The sequence below is a fragment of the Marmota marmota genome, unplaced genomic scaffold (assembly GCF_001458135.2).
Source record: "Marmota marmota marmota unplaced genomic scaffold, marMar, whole genome shotgun sequence".
Classification (NCBI taxonomy): domain Eukaryota; kingdom Metazoa; phylum Chordata; class Mammalia; order Rodentia; family Sciuridae; genus Marmota; species Marmota marmota.
In genome coordinates, this window is record NW_026000174.1 from 39,350,803 (window position 1) to 39,375,071 (window position 24,269).

General features: G+C 31.9%; 1 protein-coding gene across 1 annotated transcript in view; it reads right to left on the reverse strand.

The window, feature by feature from the left end:
- Kif18a (kinesin family member 18A) overlaps positions 1 to 24,269 on the reverse strand; it is a 69,970-nt gene that overhangs the window by 9,176 nt on the left and 36,525 nt on the right. Inside the window, exons 12-14 of the mRNA XM_015477729.2 lie at positions 20,067 to 20,188; positions 16,864 to 17,099; positions 646 to 1,087 (exon numbers count right to left, since the gene is read on the reverse strand). Of these exons, the coding sequence (XP_015333215.1) occupies positions 646 to 1,087; positions 16,864 to 17,099; positions 20,067 to 20,188 (800 nt within the window). The remainder of the gene's footprint in view (positions 1 to 645; positions 1,088 to 16,863; positions 17,100 to 20,066; positions 20,189 to 24,269) is intronic.

Below are 24,269 nucleotides of genomic sequence, written 5' to 3' on the forward strand. Positions count from 1 at the left end.
ATTTGATAGATATATAAAGGAAAACATTCCTCTACACTACAAAATTCCCCTCACATGCCCTGGGATTTTCTTCTTTTTTAAACCCACGGGTAGAGTCATTACTAAGAAATTTCTGTTTTCCCTACAGTATAGAAAGGCAAAGTTATTTTCCTTCCCATATTTACATTGAGTGTGATGATGCAGATGAATATTTATGCAGAGGAAATACAGTCAATGATACCTTGACTACTTCAGAGTAAGCTGAAGTTTGAAAAATGTGGAAAAAAGAAACAGTGAAATTTCCTTTAGTGAAGACATTAATGAGTAATAGCAAACATGGTAATACCCCAGTAATGGCTTATGTTATGTAACTTTGGAATATAAAGAACAAACTAAATATATTTTAAAGTCTTTTTTATCTTAATGAGGATCAATCAATTTAAGACATCAAATTTTAAGACTTTAAAATATTGTTAGTGGATTTATATTCAGAAAAATATTTAAGGTTTCAAGTAAATAAAACATTGTTTTATAATCAAGATAGCACACCTGGTCATCCATGAAATAAACTTCAAATATAGCTAATGATGAAAAAAGGAAGATAATAGTTTCAGGGCTATGTATAAAATAAAACAAAAGAATAGGAAAATATTCTTTTCTTCATACCTTTGTAAAGTGTTTTTGTTTGGTAGTGATTCCTGTTCAGGTAATTTATTCTTTAAGCTCCGGGTATCTTCACATATAGTAAAAGTAGAGTCCAAATCCTCCTGTCTTTGTTCTATTCTCCTCTTAAAAGGGCTATCTACTTCACACAGCACTTTTAGTGAATTATCACTGTTTATATTTGAGCTGCTGGCTTGAAAACTTTTAGTATGTGATGATGGTTTTATTAAGGTCACTGGAGATGGATTTTGCAAAGTTTTTCTACAGTCTTCCGGAGTATACACAATAGGTTGAAGCTCTTTGCTGAGAGAATCATTAAGCTGTATACTTTCAGACAGTGTAGACTTCTGAGTATGTTTTGCTTTTGAGGGAGAAGGCATTAATTTTCTGCGAGTTCTTTTTTGTGGAGTAATTTTAAGCAGATTAGATTCACTTGAAGATGCATCTGTTCAATAAAATTGAAAAGTTTAATGATGTTACCTAAATAGTTTTCTAATAATCCCATTCATTTAAAAAAAAATCACTAATAAAAGTATTCTTCACCAGTTGATAAAAACATAAAAGAAAATAAGTTAGAAAGGAAGAAAATATGGTTTAATGCTAAAAACTTTAAATAAAATTAATAAACTCATTATTTTCAACCAAATCCAACAATTCATAAGCAATTTCCAGCTTCATGTCTAACTTGGGTTTAAGATAGAATGGCAGTAACCAATAAAATCCCAGGTAAATTAAACAAATATATCTCTTATGATGTCAGGTACATAGCTAATTATTCATTCTACTTGGTTTATTTGTCTCTAGTCTTATAAAACTCACAGATTTAGAAAAGTTAGCTTTAATATCAAAGATAAATGAACATAATTTGAAGAGTTCACAGTATTTTAACTCTTACCACTCTGAAAAAGCAATTACTCTAAAACATCAAGAAGGCCCCAAGTTTGATAAGCTTTTTTTCAGTCATATCCTACAACTTCTACAGCTTTTCAATTTTACATTTTACTACATACTTCTTCTTTCTCCATCCAATAAATATATTTGCTTCTCTACTTTATCTTCTTATCCATATTTTATCTTAATTTTGGTTGTTTCATGATGCATGACATGAAGCACCTTTGTTTGGAGTATACCACTCATGAAAGAGATTATAATATGCTATTTCTGTCAACGTTTTAAAATCATGAAGTAAAATTCCCAATTGGTTACATTTGCTTTACTATATAACATTAACTTACACAACACTGAAAACAGAATAGGGGTTATTTCAATAGAGCAATTCAAAATTTCCACCAAGTTAAAAAATACACGTATAGCAATCACCAGTAAGTACATGCATTATTCTCATGCTAGTTGACAATAGGCTCTACTATGGCAAGGTTGACAATTACCCTCTAGGAAATACAATTTAAAAACAGGAAGAAAAATATGATCTCTGTTCTATTAAGGAATTTTACTTTTCTGAGAACTAGATAAATGAGATCTAGATCTTAAAATAATTTTCCACTCCCTTTAACATGACATTTGTCAAATTTTCCATTACCAGATATTTTTATACTAATGCTGCAGTGTAAAGACAGTTACTTTTCTCCACTGTGCTGCTACCACCAATTTGGTGGCTATTAATAGCTGGAAGATTAACTTCTTTTCCCATGAGAGGCAGCAGGGGTATAGAGGATAGAAAACTATATCGAGGATAGAGAACTGAATTGGGAGTCAGGAGACTTGAATTCTATTTCTGGATTCACCAACCATTCACTGAGTGACCTTGGGCAACTCACTTTAGCAGTGTGGGCATTAATACCTCCTAGGAAAAAAAGGGATACTATCTTTTTATGTACAGGGAATTTTCTAGGATTAGATGACAGAAACACTTAGGGTTCAAAAAAAGGCTTTAGAAATATAAGCTTCAGCTGTTAGCATTACTACTTTCACAGTGAATACGGTAATTCAGCTTCTAATAATTAAATAAAAAACAGTCATCTCTAAAACAATACTTTTAAACAATGTCTCACTTTTATTTGATCAGATATTCAGTTTATCAAGGCTGATCATAGGTTGTAATAGAAAACAAAATTATTGCTCATACAAGCACATATAGGTGTTTTTTCAAATGCAGGTTTTATAACAACATTAAAAAATTCAGAACATAATGGAGCATGAAATCTTAAGGAATAAGATTTTTTTCTGGAAGAATTAATCTGAAGTGCTAACCCAGGATGGAAGGCCACTTTTTTCCTATTGTTACTAAAAAGAAAAAGCATGAAAATGGGAGTCTTACCACAAGACACTGAAAAAATATCCACAGGTCCTAGGGGATAATTTAACATACACCCAACATAATATTTGGTATGATCAGATTAACAATTTGTCACTAAAAAGAATAGTAATGTCACAATAGTATATCTCAGCTATAACTCTTCTCCTATATGATAAACTGCAGGAGAAACATGGAGATGAAATGTTAATATGAATTCACATATCACTGTTTTATTTGGCTTGGTAGAAGAGGTGCTATAGATATCAGTACATATAAAACAAAACATGAAGTGTTCTTTTCTTTTTATACTTTCAGTAATTAAATTTAGATAAAGCAATAAAAGAACATCATCATTTCAGGACTACTCAAAGACTGACTAGATGCTAAGAAAAGTTCAGGGGACAACCAGAGCAAACAAAACTTAAAGGCTTAAATAAAAATGAAACAGCCAAGATGTTTAAAATGATAATAACCCCACTTGTTAATGAAAATAAAAACACAATCTTACATTTCACTCAGGATATAATTTCTAGAATATGTAAATAATATTTCTCTTTTAAGATAAGTATAGGAAAAAAATAAATAAAAAAATTTAAAAAAATTAAAAAAAAAATAAGTGTAGCTACTTTAAGAGGGAAAATATTGGGTTAGGGGCACTTATTGGCTGTAAAACTATCGGACATGCTAGGTCTATGCCTATAAAAGAGAGATGCTGTACTTTTCCATCAGAGAAAAGAGATGTATGGTAAATTTCCAGAAGAGCAGGCTTGAGGTAGATGTATAGATTCTCCTGATTCGGCTTGGGAAAATACTATCTAACAAAATTCCATAATTCTTGGGCCGACAGAATAGAAGTGATAAAGAAGGAAGCTGGAGGCAGATTGTAATTCCTTTAGAAAAGTTCCATAAAACAAGAATGGGAATTACATAGTGAGGCTATCAGCTGTCCTAGGACCCTAATAGATGATGGCAGCCAATGAAACATCCTAGCAGTGTGGTTATTACACAAAGGGGATAAGGAATTAAAAATACTTTGTTATAAACTTGTATAGAAAAGATTGGCAGTCATATGGGAGGACTAAGGAATTAGATCAGTACATAATATACTTAAGTATATATAAGAAGGAGTAGGCAGCAGTGTATCTTACAATTTTGAACAATTCTGCTGTTTCTACGTCATCTTTTGGGACTTTAAAACACTTGAACATATTGTAGGTGTACTGCATTTCTATTGCCCCGAGATAGTTATAATCCATAGGATGTAAAGGAATGAGACTTGTTAAAACGTCACTATTTTAAAGACAAGAGCATTGTTTTGTTTTTTTTTTTAAATGAAAGGAAAAAAAGTTAGTCAGTTATGGTGCAACAGCAAAAATCTAAGAGGACTGCACTTTCATAAAGAGAATTCATTGTTATTAGGCCATGTAACATGCAGGCATTGGGAGTATAGTAGTAAACAAGACAGCTATAAAGCTACATTTTTAACTGGAGAAGGGAGATATCAATCAATAAATTAATTAATATGGTGACAAATGAGTTGCAAATATGAGCTGGTGCAGTAGTACACACCTGTAAACCCCATGGCTCAGGAGGCCAAGGCAGAAGGATTGTGAGTTCAAAGCCAATCTCTAAATTAGCAAAGCCGTAAGCAACTTAGCGAGACCCTGTCTCTAAAATATAAAAAGGAGTTGGGGATGTGGCTCAGTGGTTAAGCCCCTGGGTTCAATCCCTGGGACCAAAAAGAAAAAAGAGATAATAAAATATGAAACTGAAACAGATTTTGGTGAGAGATTGAGGAGGTGGGGTGACTTTAACTACAATGGCCAGTGAAGGCCAGTCTAAGAATGGGGACATATGATTTGAATGGCTGTGAAGGAGCCAGCTATATAAAGATAAGGGGAAGGAGGCAGAGGAATAATAAGTATACAGACCCAATAGCAGTAATGAATTCAGCTCAAGGAAGAGACAAGTTATTGTGACTGAAAGTGTAGTAAATTAGAGCAAGTAGAAATGAGAAGAAGCTACGAAGATTGAGAGGGGCCAATTTATCTAAGGATTTATGGACAAAGTAATGTGTTAGATTTATTCCAAGAGCAAAGGGATATTTGTGGAGGACTTTAAATACGGATGTGATGCAATTTGATTGATGTTTTGGAAAAAGACTGGTTGTTGGGTGGAGAATGAAGTTTGAATAGGTATATGTTGATAGAGAAATCAGTAACAAGGCTATTGCTGTAGCTCTTGCAAGAAATAACATTTTGAATGAGAGTGGTAGCAACAGTGATGGAGAGATGTGGGAAGGGTGTTAGAATCAAATGATCAGATAAAAATCATATAGAGTAAACATATTCAATGACATACACAGGTGTCTATGATAGGACAATGAAGAGTTCACAGAAAGGAATAGTATAGAGTCATCTCTCAGTATGCATGGGGGATTGGTTTTAGGATCACCCTTAAATGCTAAAATCTGCTTGAGTTCCTGTCTAATATAAAATGGTGCAGTATTTGCATATAACCTATGCATATCCTCCCATATAATTTAACTCATCTATAGATTACTTATAATACCTAAGACAATGTAAATGATATATAAATAATTTTTATATTGCTTATGAAATGATGACAAGAAAAAAACAGTCTGAACATATTCAGTACAGACACATTTTTTCCTACCAAGTTTTTCTGATCTGAAGTTGGTTGAACCTGTGGAGATGAAACCCAGGGATATGGAGGGATGACTTTATCAATTCTACACAAGTAAATCAATGGAAATCAAGATTTTCTATGAAACCATAAACCTTTTACATACATGATATTCCCTCAAATTTGGGATTCTCTTGTTTTGACATTCCCTTCATCAGGCTTGAGTTCCTGTTCTCTATTCAGGAGCTCTGATCCAAGTAATGATAGGTATCTTGGAATCTGCTTACTTCCCTCTCTAGTTTGGATTCTCCTGGACTTGAGACAGCAGAAAATGTTTGGGATTTGAGGATGAGATTTCTTATTCAGAGATGCTGAGGTAAAAAAGAAAGGAAAGGAGTAAGCACAAGTAAAAGATGGTGCTAGAATAAAAGTAGTAGAGAAGGAAAATGAACTTGGGCTCCTAGGAAGTTACACAAGGGAAAATGGACTTAAGTTTAGTAGAATGATATGGAAAAGGCATCTCTTTAGGTCAGCACTCTACAAATTCATCTCTAGGTATTTCCAAAAACCTAAAACAAAACCAGATTTTCTGTTCTAGAAATTGACATACTATGATTTCAATAACAAGGAATACTACTCCGGTATGTTAATTATTGCATTAAACTTTTATATCCTTAAAAAGAAGTCAATGCATTTTAATCCATGTGTAATCAAGCTTGAAAATGCAATCTTATAATGAATGCATTTGATGGATAGTAAAATCTTTTTGATAGGGAAGTAAGTTAGAAAGACACTGAATACTTGAAAAATCTCTCATCAGAAGAACCAGCACATGGTAGCTATCTTCTTGCATTGTCTCATTTGAAAAACATTCTTACTATAAGAAGACATCAGGCATCTAGTTTACATGCAGATTCCCTTTAAAATGACTATAACACAAAAACAGGAGAAAACTTGCTCCAATGTTGGTCATGGTAGAATAATGGCACACATATATATATATATTTTTTCCCCCCCAGAATATTAGAAGATTTTCTGAAGGATATTGTGTAGCTAGGACAGGAATAAAGAAAGCCATGAAGGGTCTTAAGTAAAAATTTCTCAAATGAATAAGTGACTAATAAAACTCCCAATGCTTATGGGAACACATGGATTAAAAAAAAAAAGAAAGCCATGAAGAAGAATAGCTTGTAATAGTCCCTATGCTTCATTCTTCAGTGCTTTCTCAGGGAGTTAAGTAAAAGACAATGACAGGTGTCACTAAAGTCCCTTAAATTAGGACCAGAGAAGAGGAGGTAGGTGGAATAAAGGAAGAAAAGATAAGGCTGAGAGATATAAAAAAATGACAATACCTGAAGACTAGAAATAGTACTAAGAAGTCCCAAGATAAAGTACTAGCCTAGCTGGGTCACTGCAGAAAGGAATAAACAGAATGTGCCCTCCCTGTGGATCTGTGGAGCTTGCTCCTGTCATTGGTGGCCATATCACATGTGCTTGAGAAGCTCTTGGATGAACAGTCAAAGTGTCCATCTGAGACTATCAATGGCTCTGGTCCCTTTGTGTACTCACTGTGCTACTGGATCTGTGAAAACATTTTCCTTCTCATTTTTTAGTTTTTCAGACAGGGTCTTACTATGTAACCCAGGCTGGTCTCAAACTTGTGGGCTCAAATGATTTTCCTGCCTCAGCCTCCTACGTAGCTGGGACTATAGGTGTGATCCACCATATCTGGCTTTTTCTCCTTAATTTTATAAGTAAAAGTACACTTATAAATAATAGGCAAACAGAAAGTTCACTGCCATCTATCAAAGGAAAATATAAAGGAATGAAAGAATTGGCACACAAAACTGGCCTTCTGATAATCCAGATGCCAAGTTCTCCTCCACTATAAAATGCTGAATCCCTACCACAGGAAGAATTCAATTAGGCAATGACTAAATAAAACATGAAACATTCACAGTTACACTGTTATTTAAAACCATGTTTTAAAGATTTGATGATGCTATGGGAAATGCTTGTTCAATGAGGTAGCATATAAATTTTATATGATCATAATTTTGACAAAACAAAGCAAAACCCAACAAAAACCAAACCAAAGCATATATGAACAAGTGCCACAAAAAAGGGGATAAGTCACAGAAACAGCAGAAGAAAATATGCCATAATTCGTCAACATATTAGGGTATAGGTTTGAAAATTGAGAGTGATTTTTTCTTCATTATTTTATATAATAAAATATATACTGCTTCCATAAAAATTATAAATGATAAACAACAAAACAGAAACAATGTCTGAGGTGGGAGAATGTTAAGAAGCCAATAAGAAACCAGAACTTTCAAGTCTCAGAAGGTCTTAGTAACTAGTGGCATGAAGTAGTCTCAGAAAGCATAGGGCAAAGGTTAAAAAAAAAAAAAAAAAAGGAGAATTGGCTTAAAGTCTGCATAAAGAAGCTGGATCCTCAGGTTACCTTTACCCCATCACCATAACTATCACCTACATTGCCAGGTGACTATACCTTTGTTATCCTGTTAAAAGACATGAGATTTTACTCTTTAGACAGGTTATAGACATGGAGCCACCATGTATACAGAGATTAAGTAATATATGAACAGTGAATATATACAAAATTTTCCTAGTTCTATAAATGAAGGTAGCTGGACTTACATACTCCCTAAATCAGAGTTCTTTTTAAGTGAACTATAAAAATGAAAAAGGTATATAGATACTGGTATTTGAAGGTCCCCCCAAATTCACTAAATTTTCTGGAGACCACTACAAAGCAAAGCTTTACTTAATGAATCCAACCCTAATCTTTATTAATAATTATTCATTAATAGTTTAGGAAACACTTAAAAATATCTAAAAGATACATTAAAGGACCTTCTTGAACACTAAAAATGTGCAAATTTTGATAAAGTTATTTAGTGTTCTCTGGGTTTAATTCCTAGCACCACACAAGAACATACTGCCCAAAGAAACAAAAAATGCATGCAACATATTTGACACAGGGTTTAGAATTCATGTATGTATATGTATTTCTATGCATATGTTTGTAAGTTTAAGAAAAACAACTCAAAATAATTAAGAGATTAACAAAAAAAAATTAAGCAAAGGAAATGAACAGGTAATTCAGAACTAATTACAATTAGACAATGAGTACATAAAAATGTTCACTTTTTCATCAACTTATTTATTTATTTATTATTTTACTTATTTTTGGGTACTGGGGATTGAACTCAGGGGCACTCAACCACTGTGCCACACCTTCAGCCCTATTTTGGATTATATATAGAGACAGGGTTGCATTGAGTTGCTTAGTGCCTTGCTGTTGCTGAGGCTGGCTTTGAACTTGTGATCTTCCTGTCTCAGCCTCAAGAGCCACTGGGATTACAGGCATGTGCCACTGTGCCTGGCTGGCTTAACTTTTTGACTATCAGTAAAGTTATAAACAGTTTCCTGATGGGGAGAGGGAAGATGTGATAATTGCTATAATAGTGAAATTCTAAATAGTAATGAAAATGAAAAGGAATAAAATGCAGGCTAAGGAGAGATGACTCATTAAAGGGAAAGTTACATAAAAAGGGTAGTATTTAAAATGGATTTTCAATATGTAGAAGGATTTAATAAGTTGGCATGTGAGATGGAGATAGAGGAAGCAACATTTGGGATTAAGAAGAAAGCTTGGAAACTGCAGAAGTAAGGAATAGAAAGCATATTTAAAAGAAGGTTGGGAAACCAGGTGCTGGATGGAAGTGTGTCTATAGCTTGATAGGACAGGGAGGGCCTTTGAAAGCTTCCTAAAAGCCCCACACTTTATTAAGAAAATACTTTGGTGGCATTGTGAAAGGTAGACTGTAGAAGAGAATGACAAGTACATGGAAACTAGTTGTCACTATAATTATTCATTCCTCATGACAAATTTTCTTAAATGTTTCAAAGTAAATTGAATTAAGTAATAAAAAATCTTATTTTTCCTCTTTTTAAAATAAATCTCTAAGGTATATACTAACTGGCAATTCATGTGGTTTCTTACATAAGGGGGTTCAATATTCAATTTTTAGCTTTCTGAAATATTTTATAGATGGTTCTCTTAAACAAAGACTAGATAATTTATCACTAATGAGTTTAAAGTCCCTCTCTTAAAAAACAGGCAGGCCTTTTGGGGTCATCTTTTGATGTGCCACATCGTGTGTTCTGAATGATTTCACCCAGAGGTACTAATTTATCAAAAGCTTAAGACTGCAAATGTTAAAAGATTTACAGGGCTGTACGTTAGTGTAAAAAGCAGAATGCAGTATTAAGCATGAGTCACAGCCTGCAAAATAGGGTTCAAGACAGTAAGACATTGATGAATGGGATTAGATCTAATTAAGATTCGGTACAAAATGATGACAAAGATTCTTTTGCTAAGATTCCTGTTAATATGTACATGAGCAAGTATTTTGGGAAACTAGGCTTAATCAAAATTAGGTAGCAAAGTTCTAAAGTGAAATCAAGTATTAATATATGCATTTCAGTAAATACTTGTAGGCTTACGAATTATGATACAATTACTGTACTAAGCATAAAATTTGGATTCTTTTTAACAGCCTCGTGACTCAGGGAATTCATAGTTATAAATCATACAAGTGAATGATTTGAACTATTTGAAGAAATGTATAAAGTTAAGGTACCACACCAAATTAACTAAACAAGCATTTTACAATGCATTTATGATGCTATTGTGGTTATTGCTGTATTAGTTCCAACACAGACAATATCAGCTATATGCAAAATAATACAAAGAAGAATACATTTCTCATGTACTAAGGATGCATTATAGTCTTTTCAATTAATCCAGAACTTTGAATAGTAAATCAGCCATAATCTTCTGATATTTGTCTCTGCGGGAAATAGTAGTCACAATACTATCTACTCAGTTTCATTCTCCCTGTGTTCACAGTTATTTAAGATGTGTGTGTGTGGGAAGAACAATGCAAAGATCCTTTGATTTATACAATATTCACTTGTAGATCAACAATTAAATACTGTCTCAAGTACTTGGGAACCAAAGGTCAAATGAAATGCATTTCAGGCAATAAGCATGACTTACATCTATTGGCAATGGCCAAATTTTGTTGTCAAATGGGAAAGAATTGGGAAGATTTATTACAAAACACTTTGCGATCTTATATTTGTTATATGTAGTATAGAATTCCTATTTTTTTTATACGAAATTTCCTTCTATTCAAGTAATTTTAGGGGGAACTTAGGTAGGAATTCTGTACTCAATCAGAATATCTGTATTATAAGACTGGTTCCTACTAGTCTTTTATTGTGCATTGAGATAAAAATCACTGACATAGGGTGCAAAATTTTTTAAAAAAGGAAAGGTTAGAGACAGAAATATTACTAAATGTGAGTTTCCAGATGGATAATGAGGAAATCTTGACTTTTCATTTAATGTCAGAAATTTTATCAGTTCCATAAATAAACATTGCCGTCAGCACCCCCATCTTGTACAGTACTCAGTGAGTGTGCTTTCTGTTTTCTAGACCTAAAATAGGTGCATATTTTAGGCCAAGTCAATAGATAAGTAGTTTGGAGGCAGATTTTAAGTCCCATAAATACCTACTCAAAATTCTAAAGTATTTAAATTAACCAGAGTTTAAAAGTTAGTTTTTCTCCTGAATAAGATGTAATATGTTTATTAGTGTAAGAAAAATAAAAAGTAGTCCACATAACAAAAACAAAATATTATATTTACAAAAATCTTAAATAACAAATGTACAGGAAACATATGAAGAAAACTTTACTGAGGAACATAAAAAAGATATGAAGAGTGAGAAGATTTGATAGTGGGAAAATATAAAGACATAATTAATTTGTCAATTTTTAAAAGGCTATTTCTTTAGAGGCAGAAAAAAAAACTATGTTAACAATCACTACTTAGGTACAGCAAAGAATTCTTTAAAAACAATAATGAAGAGGGATAAGTACTGCTACAGATAAAAAAAAATACTATGATGTATCAACTATTGAAATAATAGCTACCACCAGCCCTAGAAAGATAAACAGACAAAAAAAAAAAAAAAAAAGGAATGGAAATTCAATAAACAGAATTGCATATGACTGTTCAACAACACACAAACACATGCATATACCCAGACAAGAATGACAGATTCCTTTAAGAAAATAAAATTGTATTCTTGCCCATCATCTTCTACCAAAAATAAATTAGAAGAAAATAAATGGAAGGGGAAATTAAAACTTATGGTTGAGAAGGCCTTTTGAAGAATGATTCCAAAAGCATTGAGGAAAAAAGACTTTACTACACGAAAGCTTTAAGATTCAGCATAAGAAGGACATTTCAAAGTTAACACCAAATGATTAACTGCACCTTGTATACTACAGGAAAGAGTTAATATCCTATGGTGATTTCATCCAGGACTATGGCTTTAAATATCCTCTAAATGTTAACAACCTTCAAATTTGTATTTCAGCTTAGACTTCTCTCTTGAACTTCAAATTCTTAACTGCCTGTTTGATGTCTCCACTTGGATATATCTTAGACAAATATAACCTGCCCATAACTGAACTCTTATTAATTTTTTACCACCTCTACTCAGTAAATGTGTTCCACCTGAATCTTCCCCATCTCTTCTTTTAAGGTGACTCCATTATTTCAGACTGCAAGTTCAAAATGTTGGAGACTTCTTAGACCTTTCCTTCTCTTATATTTCTCATATCCTGACATTCTTTCTCTCATATCCTAAATCCAATTTGCCAGGAAATCCTGCTGGCTCCACACTTAAAATATATTAGAATCTGCCTACTTCTTATTATCTCCACTACTACAAAACTTGTCTAACTTATCTCCATCTTCATTTGCATTATTGCAGTAGCCACCTAATGTTTCAACCCTTATCAGACTACAATATATTCACAAGACAGCAGTGAGAGGAACCTTTTAAAATGTGGTTGAACTACATACTAAATTTCTGCTGAGATCATGCTATAGCTCTGTTTCATTCCAAGTAAAATACTAGCTCCTTACAATAAACTGCAAGGCTCTATGTCATTTCCCTTCCTTCCCTTTATCAGTTTGATCTTATCATTCATTATCTACTTCCCTTCTCTTTACCTTTGTAGCAGTTATATCCTCCTTGATATTCTTAAAGTATTAGAGATTTTGCACTGCTTACTTCTTCTAAGGCTTCTCCTTAGATATTTACATAGATAACTCTCTGAACTACTTCAGGTTTTGTGAGTAAGATCTACCTGACCATGCTATTTAAAAGAGCAAACTCAAAAACGTGACCAAAATAAGAGAAAAAAGCACAAGGGAATTCCATGAAAACAGAATAAAGATCAGTGGAGTAGACAGAAGGGGATGATCAAGGGGGAGGAAGAGGAAGGAACAATGGAATGAATCCGACCAAACTTTCCTGTGTGTGTGTGTGTGTACAAAACACAGTGAATTTCACCTTTATGTATATCTATAATGCACTAATTAAAAAATATATATATATATAAATAGAGGAAAGATCACAAAAGAAGAAGAAAGGGGAAAGGGAGAAAGAGGAGGGGAGGAAAAAGCTAGTCCTAGGGACTGAATTGGAACAAATTATATTTCATGCTTGTATAATAATGTCAAAATGAATATTAATATTATGTATAACTAAAATAAGCTAATTAAAAAAAGCAAACTCCCAGCTCCCACTCTTAAATTCTCTTCTTTTCTAAGATTGTTTAATGGACTAATTTACTGTCTTTTTCCATTAGAAAATAAGCTCCACCCGGGAAGAGTTTTACAGAATGTATTCCTTAGCATCAAATAAGTACCTAGAACACAATAGAAATGCAATATTGTTAAGTAAATGAATAAATATAAGTAGTTTCTGTGAACAAGAAACAATTAAAAAAATACCAGAAAAAAGTTCAAATGATGGGAAGAAATAAAACTAGATAAAAATGGAAATGACAGTAATAATGACTTAAACTGACAATCAACAAGTAATTAGCAAAGACAAAACAGTGAGAAACTCAGATTTAAAAAGACTTAATATATACAAAGTATGGCCATTGTTTGGATCCTAATTTGAACAAATCGTAGAAACAAATCACTTGCAGTGACAACAGGGAAATTTCAACACCAATTAGATATTTGACATTATTAGGAGTGAAGAAAATATTGGCATTATACTTTCTTTTAGAAACACTTGATGTAAATGGAAGAAATGATATGTGTCTGAAAATTACATCAAAGTAATCCAATGGAGGACCTGAGGCGGAAGAAATCAGATGGGGTTCTCAAGGCTAGACATGAGCTGGGGATTTCTCAATGAGGCTCAATACTGAAATCTTTGTGCATATATGTGTTTGTAATTATTTGGTTTTCTAAAACTAAAAACTGCCACATTTTAACATCAAAAGCCTGTGACACTAAAAGGAGAAAACTCTGTCTTATATTGTTTATGGGAATTAAAACTGGTAATCATATAGCAGAGAGAAGTTACTAATATCTTAGAAATGTATATTTCAAGCTGAAAAAATATACATGTATGTTGAGTCAAAATTTCCACTTCTAGGAATTTATCATAGAGATAATCAGACATAAGCACTAAGATAAATGTACACATTCTTTCACTAAAATATTATTCATAATAATAAAAATTTACCAAACAACCTAAATGCCCAATAATAGAGGCTAAAATAATTCTGGTTAATGTCACCAGACTAAAAAGCACATGTGTGTATGAGTTTGTGCTGTATAAAATATTGTAGCTAATCTAGTAAATGTTTTTAAGCATACTTAAGGCATTTGGGGAAAAAAATGAAATATCACTGCATTTAATATTTTTGAAATGTTGTGATAAAACCACTTAATATCTGTTCATGAGAGTATATATAAAGGGAAAGATTAATGGCACAGGTATAAGTTTAAGATAAATATACATTTTTGATGCATATTAAGTTAAACCTTTTCAATTTTACTTTTAAAATTTGTTAAGACTACCATTTATAATATAATTTTAGTAATGGATGTTATCTGGATTTTTTTTGATTTTTCTAGAAATGCAAACATATTTGTGCTTTTTTAATGAATTTATTTCAATATTCTAAGGCTAAGAAAAATAAAATGTTTATAAGTGGTTTCATATGCATATTTCCTGCTATTCTCTTTGACTCTATTCATAATGCATAATTTATGAAATGAATAAAACATATGAAGCACATAGTTAATCTATGAAGTCATTTGGAGAAAACAGTAAAGTAACAAAACAAGAACTAAACATAAAAACCAAACTAAACCCTCTTAGGTTCCCCAAAGACAACACATATTTATAAAATGTAACATGACTTCAAATAGTCTTTGCTTTTGAAAATATTATGAAATAGAATTAAATCAAATAAGTGTTTTGTTTTATTCTTGACAAGTATAGTCTGCGCAATTATACGGCATATGAAATATGGACTTTTAAATAAGGAATAATGACTATAAACTAGCAGGTGGCCAATATTTCTCTCTTTGTGTTAAAACCCTATTTCCTTTTCCAACATCTTGAATACATAACAAAAGAATCAGGCCCCCAAAATATAAGAGAATCTGAAAAAAATCTTAAATTTTGCTTTCCAAAGTTCTCAACTAGGTCAGGTCTAATTACAATAATGCTTATTAAAAGAAAAAGATGATGTATGTATGTATATGTATATATTATTTTTATTTTTTCAGAAAATGTGCCTAACTTCCCTATCACCTTAATGTAAAAACATAATATAGGGAACTGCAGCTGTTAATAAAGTTGTAGCTAATTGTACCAAGATGTGCTAATGTTTCTTCTGAAGGTAACTAAAAACTCTGGAGAAAATATAAAAAGAACATTTGAAGGCACTGGGTTGCTAACAAGACTGTGAAGAAACATAGATATCAGCAGGAAATTGGAGGCTTAGGAGGGTAATTTCTGAAACTGCAGCTAGCTTTCCCCTGAGGAAAACTTTGCTGAAGCTAGAGTAGATGGCAGAAAAACTTTGCAACATTGAAAATGGGTGACAATAGGCTTCGTTTTACCAGATCCCCAGAAAAACTCTCTATAATGGATAATATAGAAAGATTTGAGAACACATCTTAAAAATCCAGTATACTTAAAGCACTAGTGAACTACACTAAATAAAAAAAGTAGCATCAAATGAACAAAATTATAAAAAAAAACCCAAATAAACAAAGTATATAAAACAGAAGATGATATAATCCCACTAGTAATCTGAGAGTTACAAATTTTAAAAGAATGTATGTTAGCATTAGGATTGTTATTAGGTGAGGATGAACAGGTACTCTCATACATACCAAGTACAAAGTGTAATATCCCTTATCCAAAATGCTTGGGACAAGAATTGTTTCAGATTTTCTTTTGGATTTTGGATTACTTGAATAGAAGTTGAGCATCTCTAATATGAAGATATGATCCAAAATTCAAAACATTAGTGCTAAAAAAGTTTTAGATTCAGAAGCATTTTAGAATTTTAGGTATTCAGGTTAGGGATGCTCAATCTGTATAGGAAAATATTTTTTGGACACCGGTTTGATACAGGATATATTTTGTCTTTTAACCCAGTAAGTAAGCTTCTAGGAATATGCTACACATGCACAGATGGGAATAAGCAGGTCTATTCTCTGTTGTACTGTTCACTAGAACACTGGTTAAGTAATTTATGGTACGACTATCTATTCTTTAGATTCTCAAAAATATTCATAATAAAAAAGCTACAGGTAGTATTCTCTCCCTCTCACATATATAAACAAGCAGAGCAAAGATAACTAAACTGTTAATATTAATTATCTCAAAGAACATAAGATTGGGGCTCTGGGAAGAATAGAAAAGGACATTCTACTTCTTATGTTAATATTCTACACTTGCTCAATTTTTTTAAAACCAAAATTGTGTGTTAGTTTTACAATTGATATGCCAATAGGAAAACAGCAAATTCTACATTGTTTGTTGATCTCAAGAACACTGATTATTAGATATTATAAAACATAGTATTATTAATGCTAATCTTTATTATTTAATTTTAAATAAAGATGGGAAATAAAATTATTCAATCAAAAATAGGTAAAATGGATTTTATAGCTACAGCTATTTAGAACAACATTGCACACTTGCTCTTAGATCTTAGGAAGATAGTTGTTAATTAATATTACTTTGAACTAATTTCCTTGTTTATTCTCACAAAATAACAGTCTACTAAAAATTAACTCTTCTGTAGATTGAAGATATAAAAAAATCTCTTAAGGAATAATGCTAGTATTTACTTAATAAAACAAAAGCCATACTTACAACAAGGAATAGATTGAATTGGTCCAAGTTGTGGAAAGGTCATAAAAGCAGAAATTCCTGGCAGATCATTTTGGTTTGGATGTTCAATAGTTTGATCAGCCCAAACCACTACTTTTTTCCTTTCTACTAAATGTTCAATTTCTGTGAACTCAGATTCAAAAGCAGCATTCGATAGGCCAGCTTCTTTCAATGTGTAGTACTGTTTCCTTAGGGTTGGAAGTAAAGCATTCAATACTCTATGTAGAAAAGGTGACAAAAAAGGAGAGATAAATAAAGTTTAAATAACACTACGGTTCTTTTATATATAACACCAAAAATATTAGTATATCATTAAGATGATTTCTTGTTTCTTTTCTTTTACAATGTTACTTCAATCAAATAACTGAACATATACTTAATACATCATTTATAGAGTAGAAAGAGTATCAGATGGAAATTATGAGAAAGAATTAGGTTCTTTTCTCAGTTTTCATACACTTCTGTATAATCTGGGACAAAGCACAAACTGAAGTCTCTCCTCTATGAAGTGAAGGGCAACCAGACAGTCATTACTTATTATAGACTGTTCTGAAGACTAAATGAGTATGTAAATTGTAGATAAAAGCTTTTTATAAAACAATGTAATTTACAAACCACATGTAACATAAAATGAAATAACTAAAAGCGATGGCTTTCGGAATGAGATTCAGAGCGGTTTCAAGAAGAAGAGTTCTAGAAAAGGTTGTTGGATATGAGGAATGTTTAAGGCATTGAATTCTTGGCTCTGATTCAAAACAAAACAAACAATAAAAATTCCAAAAAGTTCCAAAAATGTGAAACTTGAATTTTCCCCATACCATGCACTCTGTTGAATCTGTAAAATGAAAAGGATGCATGGTGTATTCTGGTGTAGCCTCTCACCATTTCACAGATCCTCTCTCCAGTACTTGTTTGAGCATTGCTCACTTCACATCTCATTCATGTACTGTGAAGTTAGATGTGCAAGGGCTGCATCTATACTGGAGAGGCACAGACCTTTTTTTTTTTTTTTCTCTTATCGTTATTTCTTATACAATGCAGTGTAACAACTATTTATATAGCAGGAGGTATTATAAGTATTCGAGAGATGATTTAAAATATATGGAAGGATATGTAGTTTATATACAAATACTATGCCATTTTATATGAGCTTATATGAGGAAATTAAGCGTTGAGGATTTTGGTATCATAAGGGATTCAGAACCAGTTTCCTAATAATGTTGATAGACAGTTGTATAGGGGAAAATTACTAATAAAAAAGTAAATAAAATAATTATTTGAGTACCAAATCAGGTATAGTTCCTTTGTATCCATGGATAATTGGTTCCATGATAACCCAATCCCAAACCCCAAATTTGTCACCTGTTCATGTTCAGTATAGACATACCATTACAGGTCTAACTGCATAGTAATGTGAATGAGATATGAAATGAACGAGTACCAGAGAGACTAAGGCCCTAAGAAATGAAGAGAGGCTACAGCAGAGTATATCTCTATATCCTTACAGTTCTTGAAACTGTACTATGCAGTTAACATATTAGGTCTGAGATTGCTAAGAAATGCTTGCTTCTAAGGTTGATGCTTAGCTGGCCTCTTGTTAGATTTTTCCCATTATTTCTAGAACTGATATGATGAGTGGCTCACTAGCTTTATGCTTAATGCCTGCTTTCCTTTTGAAAAGTCAAATTTTGGTATATGCTAGGCAGAGGGTGCCTACGAGATCAGCTTGCAATAAAAACCCAAGGAACGGAATCTCTAAAGAGCATCCAAAGTAGATATTTCATACGTGTCTTGTCACAACTTCTTGCTGGAAGAATTAAGCACATCCTGTCACTCTACTGGAATAAGATTCTTAAAACCTTGTGCCCTGTCTTCTCAAAACTTAGCCCCATACACTTTTTCCTTGTGCTCATTTTACTTTGTATCCTTTTGCTATAATAACTGATAGTTTTGAGAACAACTATATGGGGAATATCGAGTCCTAGTACATCAATGAACTTGGAAGTGATCTTGGGACTCATGACAGGCTCGGATTATGTTGTATTATAATCTATTTTCATATATAAGAAAAGTAACCTTAGCTTTGCAAAGTTACATAATTTCTGGAAGACTATATTGCTAATATAAGCAAGAATCAAGACTGATTCCGTAACTCATATCTTTCTACTATGCCAAATTTTATGTGATGCTCTGGCTCACCAGTTCTTTAATAAGTTAGAAACTCCCTGCACCCCTGCATTTTAAAATATTAATCTATGTGTTTGACCTAGCAAATATAATATAATATGGTTAAATTAAAGTCTCTTTGATGACTTTAACTCTTGCAGGTGGTCTGAGTGCTAGCAAATGAATATTTCACATCTGCTCTAGGTACAGATAGAGAAAGTATGGGGAGATTAGCTTCAGCTTCCTGTCATAGAAGAATACTCCTGGAATTTTTTATTTCTTTTTTAAAAGTAGCCATCTAATATGACTTCTTCTTCTAAATAAAAAATGCAGATAATTAATCACCAGTTATTCAAGAACACTAGTTGAATACAAGATGATTTTTAGAATGGCAGAAGACCCTTAGAGAAATAAATTTCTCATTTTCACAGAGCAAAATGCTGCTGAAGGAGCTGAATGGCTTATCTAAGGTGCAAAAAAAAAAAAGCCATTTTTTTTTTAGATTATATCTCATAAACTAAATGACTAAGATGTTACTATTGAGCTATTTGAGCTAGCACAAATATCACAAAAAGCATCAAATAAAAGAGTACAACGTACAAACTGGGACACCTGATATTTCACAACTTTTAACAACAAAAAAATCATTCTGAAATAATGAATAATTAACAATTGTCTACTTAAAAATTCAATTGGTGTTACTAGCAATTGCTTTAGTAGTTGAGTATTTTTGGAATTTTTATTACATTGCATATATTAAGTAAAAATGAATCTCAAAGAAAAATGCTTTGAAAACTATAAGGCACTATAAAAAAATAAGTGACTAAGAAAAAAATGACATTTTTTATGTTCTGTTTTCTTATTGCTTACTTTCTGATGCTGACAGACACTTAAAAAATAAGGTACCTTATACTAGATAAAACTCAACTTTCTCAAAGTAGGAAACTGAACTTCTGTGCTTTGGGTTCTTTAAGTGTACAACAGTAAAATCTGTAGAACAGATGAATCCATATACTTACGCCTCAGTCCGCCTGTGCTGCTGTTCTTGAAGGCAAGCTAGATCTGTCATATGTCTAATTTGTGCTTTCAAATCTTTGTTCTGGAGGTGTAAATGGTGACAATAAAGATCTTTATTGAGTTCCTAGGAAAAACATGCAAAATATATTTTAGATTCTTTTAAGAAATTAAATCAAGTGAATTTTAACAAAACTTATTTTATACTGATATCAGAAGTTTTAATTTTATTTATATATATTCACATATAGACATATACATATGTTTAGAAACAATTGGAAAATAAGAGTTAAGGTATAGGTAATCAATAACTTATCAGTAGGATAACATTTCAAGTTTCCTCAGAAACTGAATGTTAGGAATTCTGATGATGCATAGCTTTTTGGTCTATCAACTAGTTTACAATGCTGTGAAAATACATTAATATGACCAGTTTTTGCACAAATATCATTTCCTTAAGGAGATTCTCTGTGAAAATTGCATTTAAAGAACTTTACTGAACTATGACTTTAACACAGTCATAGTTCAGTAAAGATTTCATTTATTTATTCAATTTATAGGTTCTCTGCCTACAATGTAAAATTTAAACCTAGGAATGAGACTATGTCAGAATAGTTAAGACATACAGACCCAGGATATAGTATCTGGACTTTCAGACACTAAAAATTTGTTCCCCACACCCACTTGTTATAAGCTTCACCATACGCACAATTACAACAGTCTTTTGAATGCTCCCATTTTCTTAAGCTTCATCTATCTAGTGTCAGGTGTCCTTCAATATGGTCACCTAAAATTATTCTTCTTTCCTCCAACTCTCTAAACCTCAAATATAGAAAATACCAGCTAAATGATCACACTGAAGTATGAATGATGATAATACAATAACATTCTCAGCATCTTTAATTGGGAAATTTCAGTGAGTACAATGAAAAAGAGTGAATAGTTTTTGGACAATTTGAATAAGTGAGCCATTAATCCCATAAGAAGAAGAGCTATGCCTGAAAACTTCCTCCTAGGAAATTCCCATAATCCATTTGGCTTTTAACTTCTGCTTTCCAATTTATAGTTGACCATTAATTCTATAAAAAGCTTAGTTGTTTATTCATTTGTTAAAAAATATTTTCTATGTTAGTGGGACTGTGACAGAGAAACAATACCATTATATTTATCTGAGATAAATAAAAGAATAAACTTATTTACATAACTCATTTTAACACTTCAACAATTATAGCACGTGTTTATAAAAAATTATTTTTATGGAACCAGGATGATATGATTAAAGCAGTGGCTTATGAGTCATGGAAGTTTTAGGAATGGACTTAGTCTTGAAACAAATACTAACTTAAGCCAGATACATACATCCTTCAGGAAGATTAGTTTATTGACTAAAATTAAAGAACTAAGTCATATGACCTCTTTATTTTTTTCCAGTTATAAAATTGTATGATTATAATCATATAAATGTGTTTACTGATATTCCTTTTATCTTTTTTCTTTTAATCACGTTTCTTAATAATAATTCTTGGCTAGTTCGGCATCTTTGGAAAACAGCTTACAACTGGTGTCTGTTCTTAACACATTAGTTACTGAATCTGATTGGACGAGCACAGCCTATTCTGAGAATTATAAGTAGGATGGTAATGACGGAAGCAAAGAGTATAATGAGAGGTGACATAAAATTTGAAAAGAATTAGGTGCTAGACCATGAGAAGCTTAACATATTATAATGAAGAGTTTATTCTAGACAGAAGGCACTGAATATGAATATGATAAGGGTTTACTTCGAAAATTTTACTTTGGTTATAGGGGAGAGAAGGCATTATATCAGAACATGACTAGAAGAAGAAAGATCAAAAGCAGCAGTCCAATAGTGGGGATGGGAGTCTGAATTAGGGTAGTGTCAGTGAGAGATAGACAGAAGTTGTTAAAAAGTAGATAGCAAAACCAAAGGTTGAATGTTTTCTCTGATATGCAGATGCTAATTCACAACAAGAGGAGGGCACTAGGGAAGGACAGAGTTACTTTAGATTAGGTAGAGGGGAATGAAGGGCGGGGAGGGGATAGAGGGTTAGCAAGGATAGTAGAATGAAACAGAGATTATTACCTTATGTACATATATGACTTCATGACCAATGTGATTCTACAACATGTACAATCAGAAAAATGAGAAATTAACCCCCATTTATGTATGATATATCAAAATGCATAAATGCATTCTACTGTCATGTATAACTAATTAAAACAAATTAAAAATTTATTAAGAAAGAAAAAGTAGATAGTGCAGGAGGGTATGAGAAAATAGCATCAACTTGAAGACTGAAAATATTGGGGTTTGTCCAGAGTTGTATGACCCTGGATAAGTCCATTCACAAATTTATAATGTCTCAGCTTACTTACATAGGAAATAATAGCTTATAATTAGATAATTATTTCATATGTGAAAACAACTACAGAAAAATAATTAAGGTAGGGTTGGGAATGGACACAGTTTTATCTCTTTAAAAGTTATTTATAATAAAATTCAGAGAAAACACGCATTTAAAAATCAATTCTACATTCACATTCAAGTGTAAAATTCAAGTTCTGGGGTTGGGGCTGTAGCTTAGCTCAGTGGTAGAGTGCTTGTCCAGCGTGTGTGAGGCACTGGGTTTAATTCTCAGCACCACATATAAATGAATAAATTAAAGAAAAAAAAAAAACAGTCCATCAATAACTAAAAAAATATTTTTTAAAAAAGTTCAAGTTCTGTTTAAGATAATTCTAGAAGACAGACTTAGAAAAATTAGATTTAAGTATATAGAAAAAATAAGTTTGTTGACAATAATCTAAGCAGTGTTAACTTTATAAGTAGACAAGATAGCAGAAGTAAATAATAATAAAAATAATATACCATATTATAAATTGTGAGCTTATAATAAATACTGGATAGAATAAGCAAGCTAGTGAATTTTTACAACTGACTTTTCTGCATCTCAAATACTAAACAAGTTCTTCAGTACTTCTATAGTTGCGATTGGGCTATAAATTATAATGTTGATTTTATGCAAAAACATACTAAATTGTAATACAAACAAATTAAATGAAGTCATGCTCTTGAAGAGTGAACATCATTTAAAAATTATAATACATTAGTTTTTTAAATGAATACACTTAATGTCTTTGAAGTGTACATATAAAACTATTAAAATGGTAAATTTTATGTTATATTATTACACACAGAAAAATTTTTAGACCATTCATGAAAGCTTTTGCCCACTAGCAAGGATAAATAACCTAATAGAACATTATAGGCACAAGAATACTAATAAAACTAAAAACTTTCAGTAGTTATTTGTAAATACGGTTAAGGTTTAACTTTAATAAAAACATATATTTTAAAAAAAGTCATCTTGAGAATACTACTTCAGTCTTACTGAAGCAAATAAATAAATGAAATAAATAATGAGAACAAACTAAAATACAGTTAACATTCAACAACTGCTATGTATTTTAGAGAATTTGTTCATGTTCATTGAACGAGAAAAACTTATTTGAACAGTGTTATTTAAAAATATTTTTTTCTCCCAAGTTTTGGGAATTGAACCCATGGGCAATCTACCACTGAATTACATCTCCAGCTCTTTTTATTTCTTATTTTGAGACAAAGTTGTCAGCTGTTTTTTTTTTTTTAAATTAAATTTTATTATATATATTAGGTTTATAACTCAATTTTTTATTGGTTCTTTTTAGTTATACATGAGAGTACAATTCATTTTGATATAATTATACAAAGACAGATTATATCTTATTCTAGTTAGGATTCCATTCTTATGGATGTTCCCTTCCTCTAATCTACTGAATATCTATTCTTTTACTCTCCCCCTTATTGTGAGTTAGCTTCCATATGCTACTGAAAACATTTGACCTTTGGCTTTTTGGGACTGGCTTATTTCACCTAGCATGATATCATAGTCTCCAATTCCATCCATTTACTGACAAAATTCATAAAGGCATTCTTCTTTATACATGAGTAATAATCAGTTTGGTTTGGTTTATTTACCACATTTTCTTTACCCATTTATTTGTTGAAGGGCACCTAGGTTGGTTTCATAAACTAGGTGTTGTGAATTGAGCTGCTATATAAACACTGATGTGGCTACTCTGTGTAGATTTTAAATCCTTTGGATATATACCAAAAGGCGGGACAGAAGGGTCAAATGGTGGTTCCA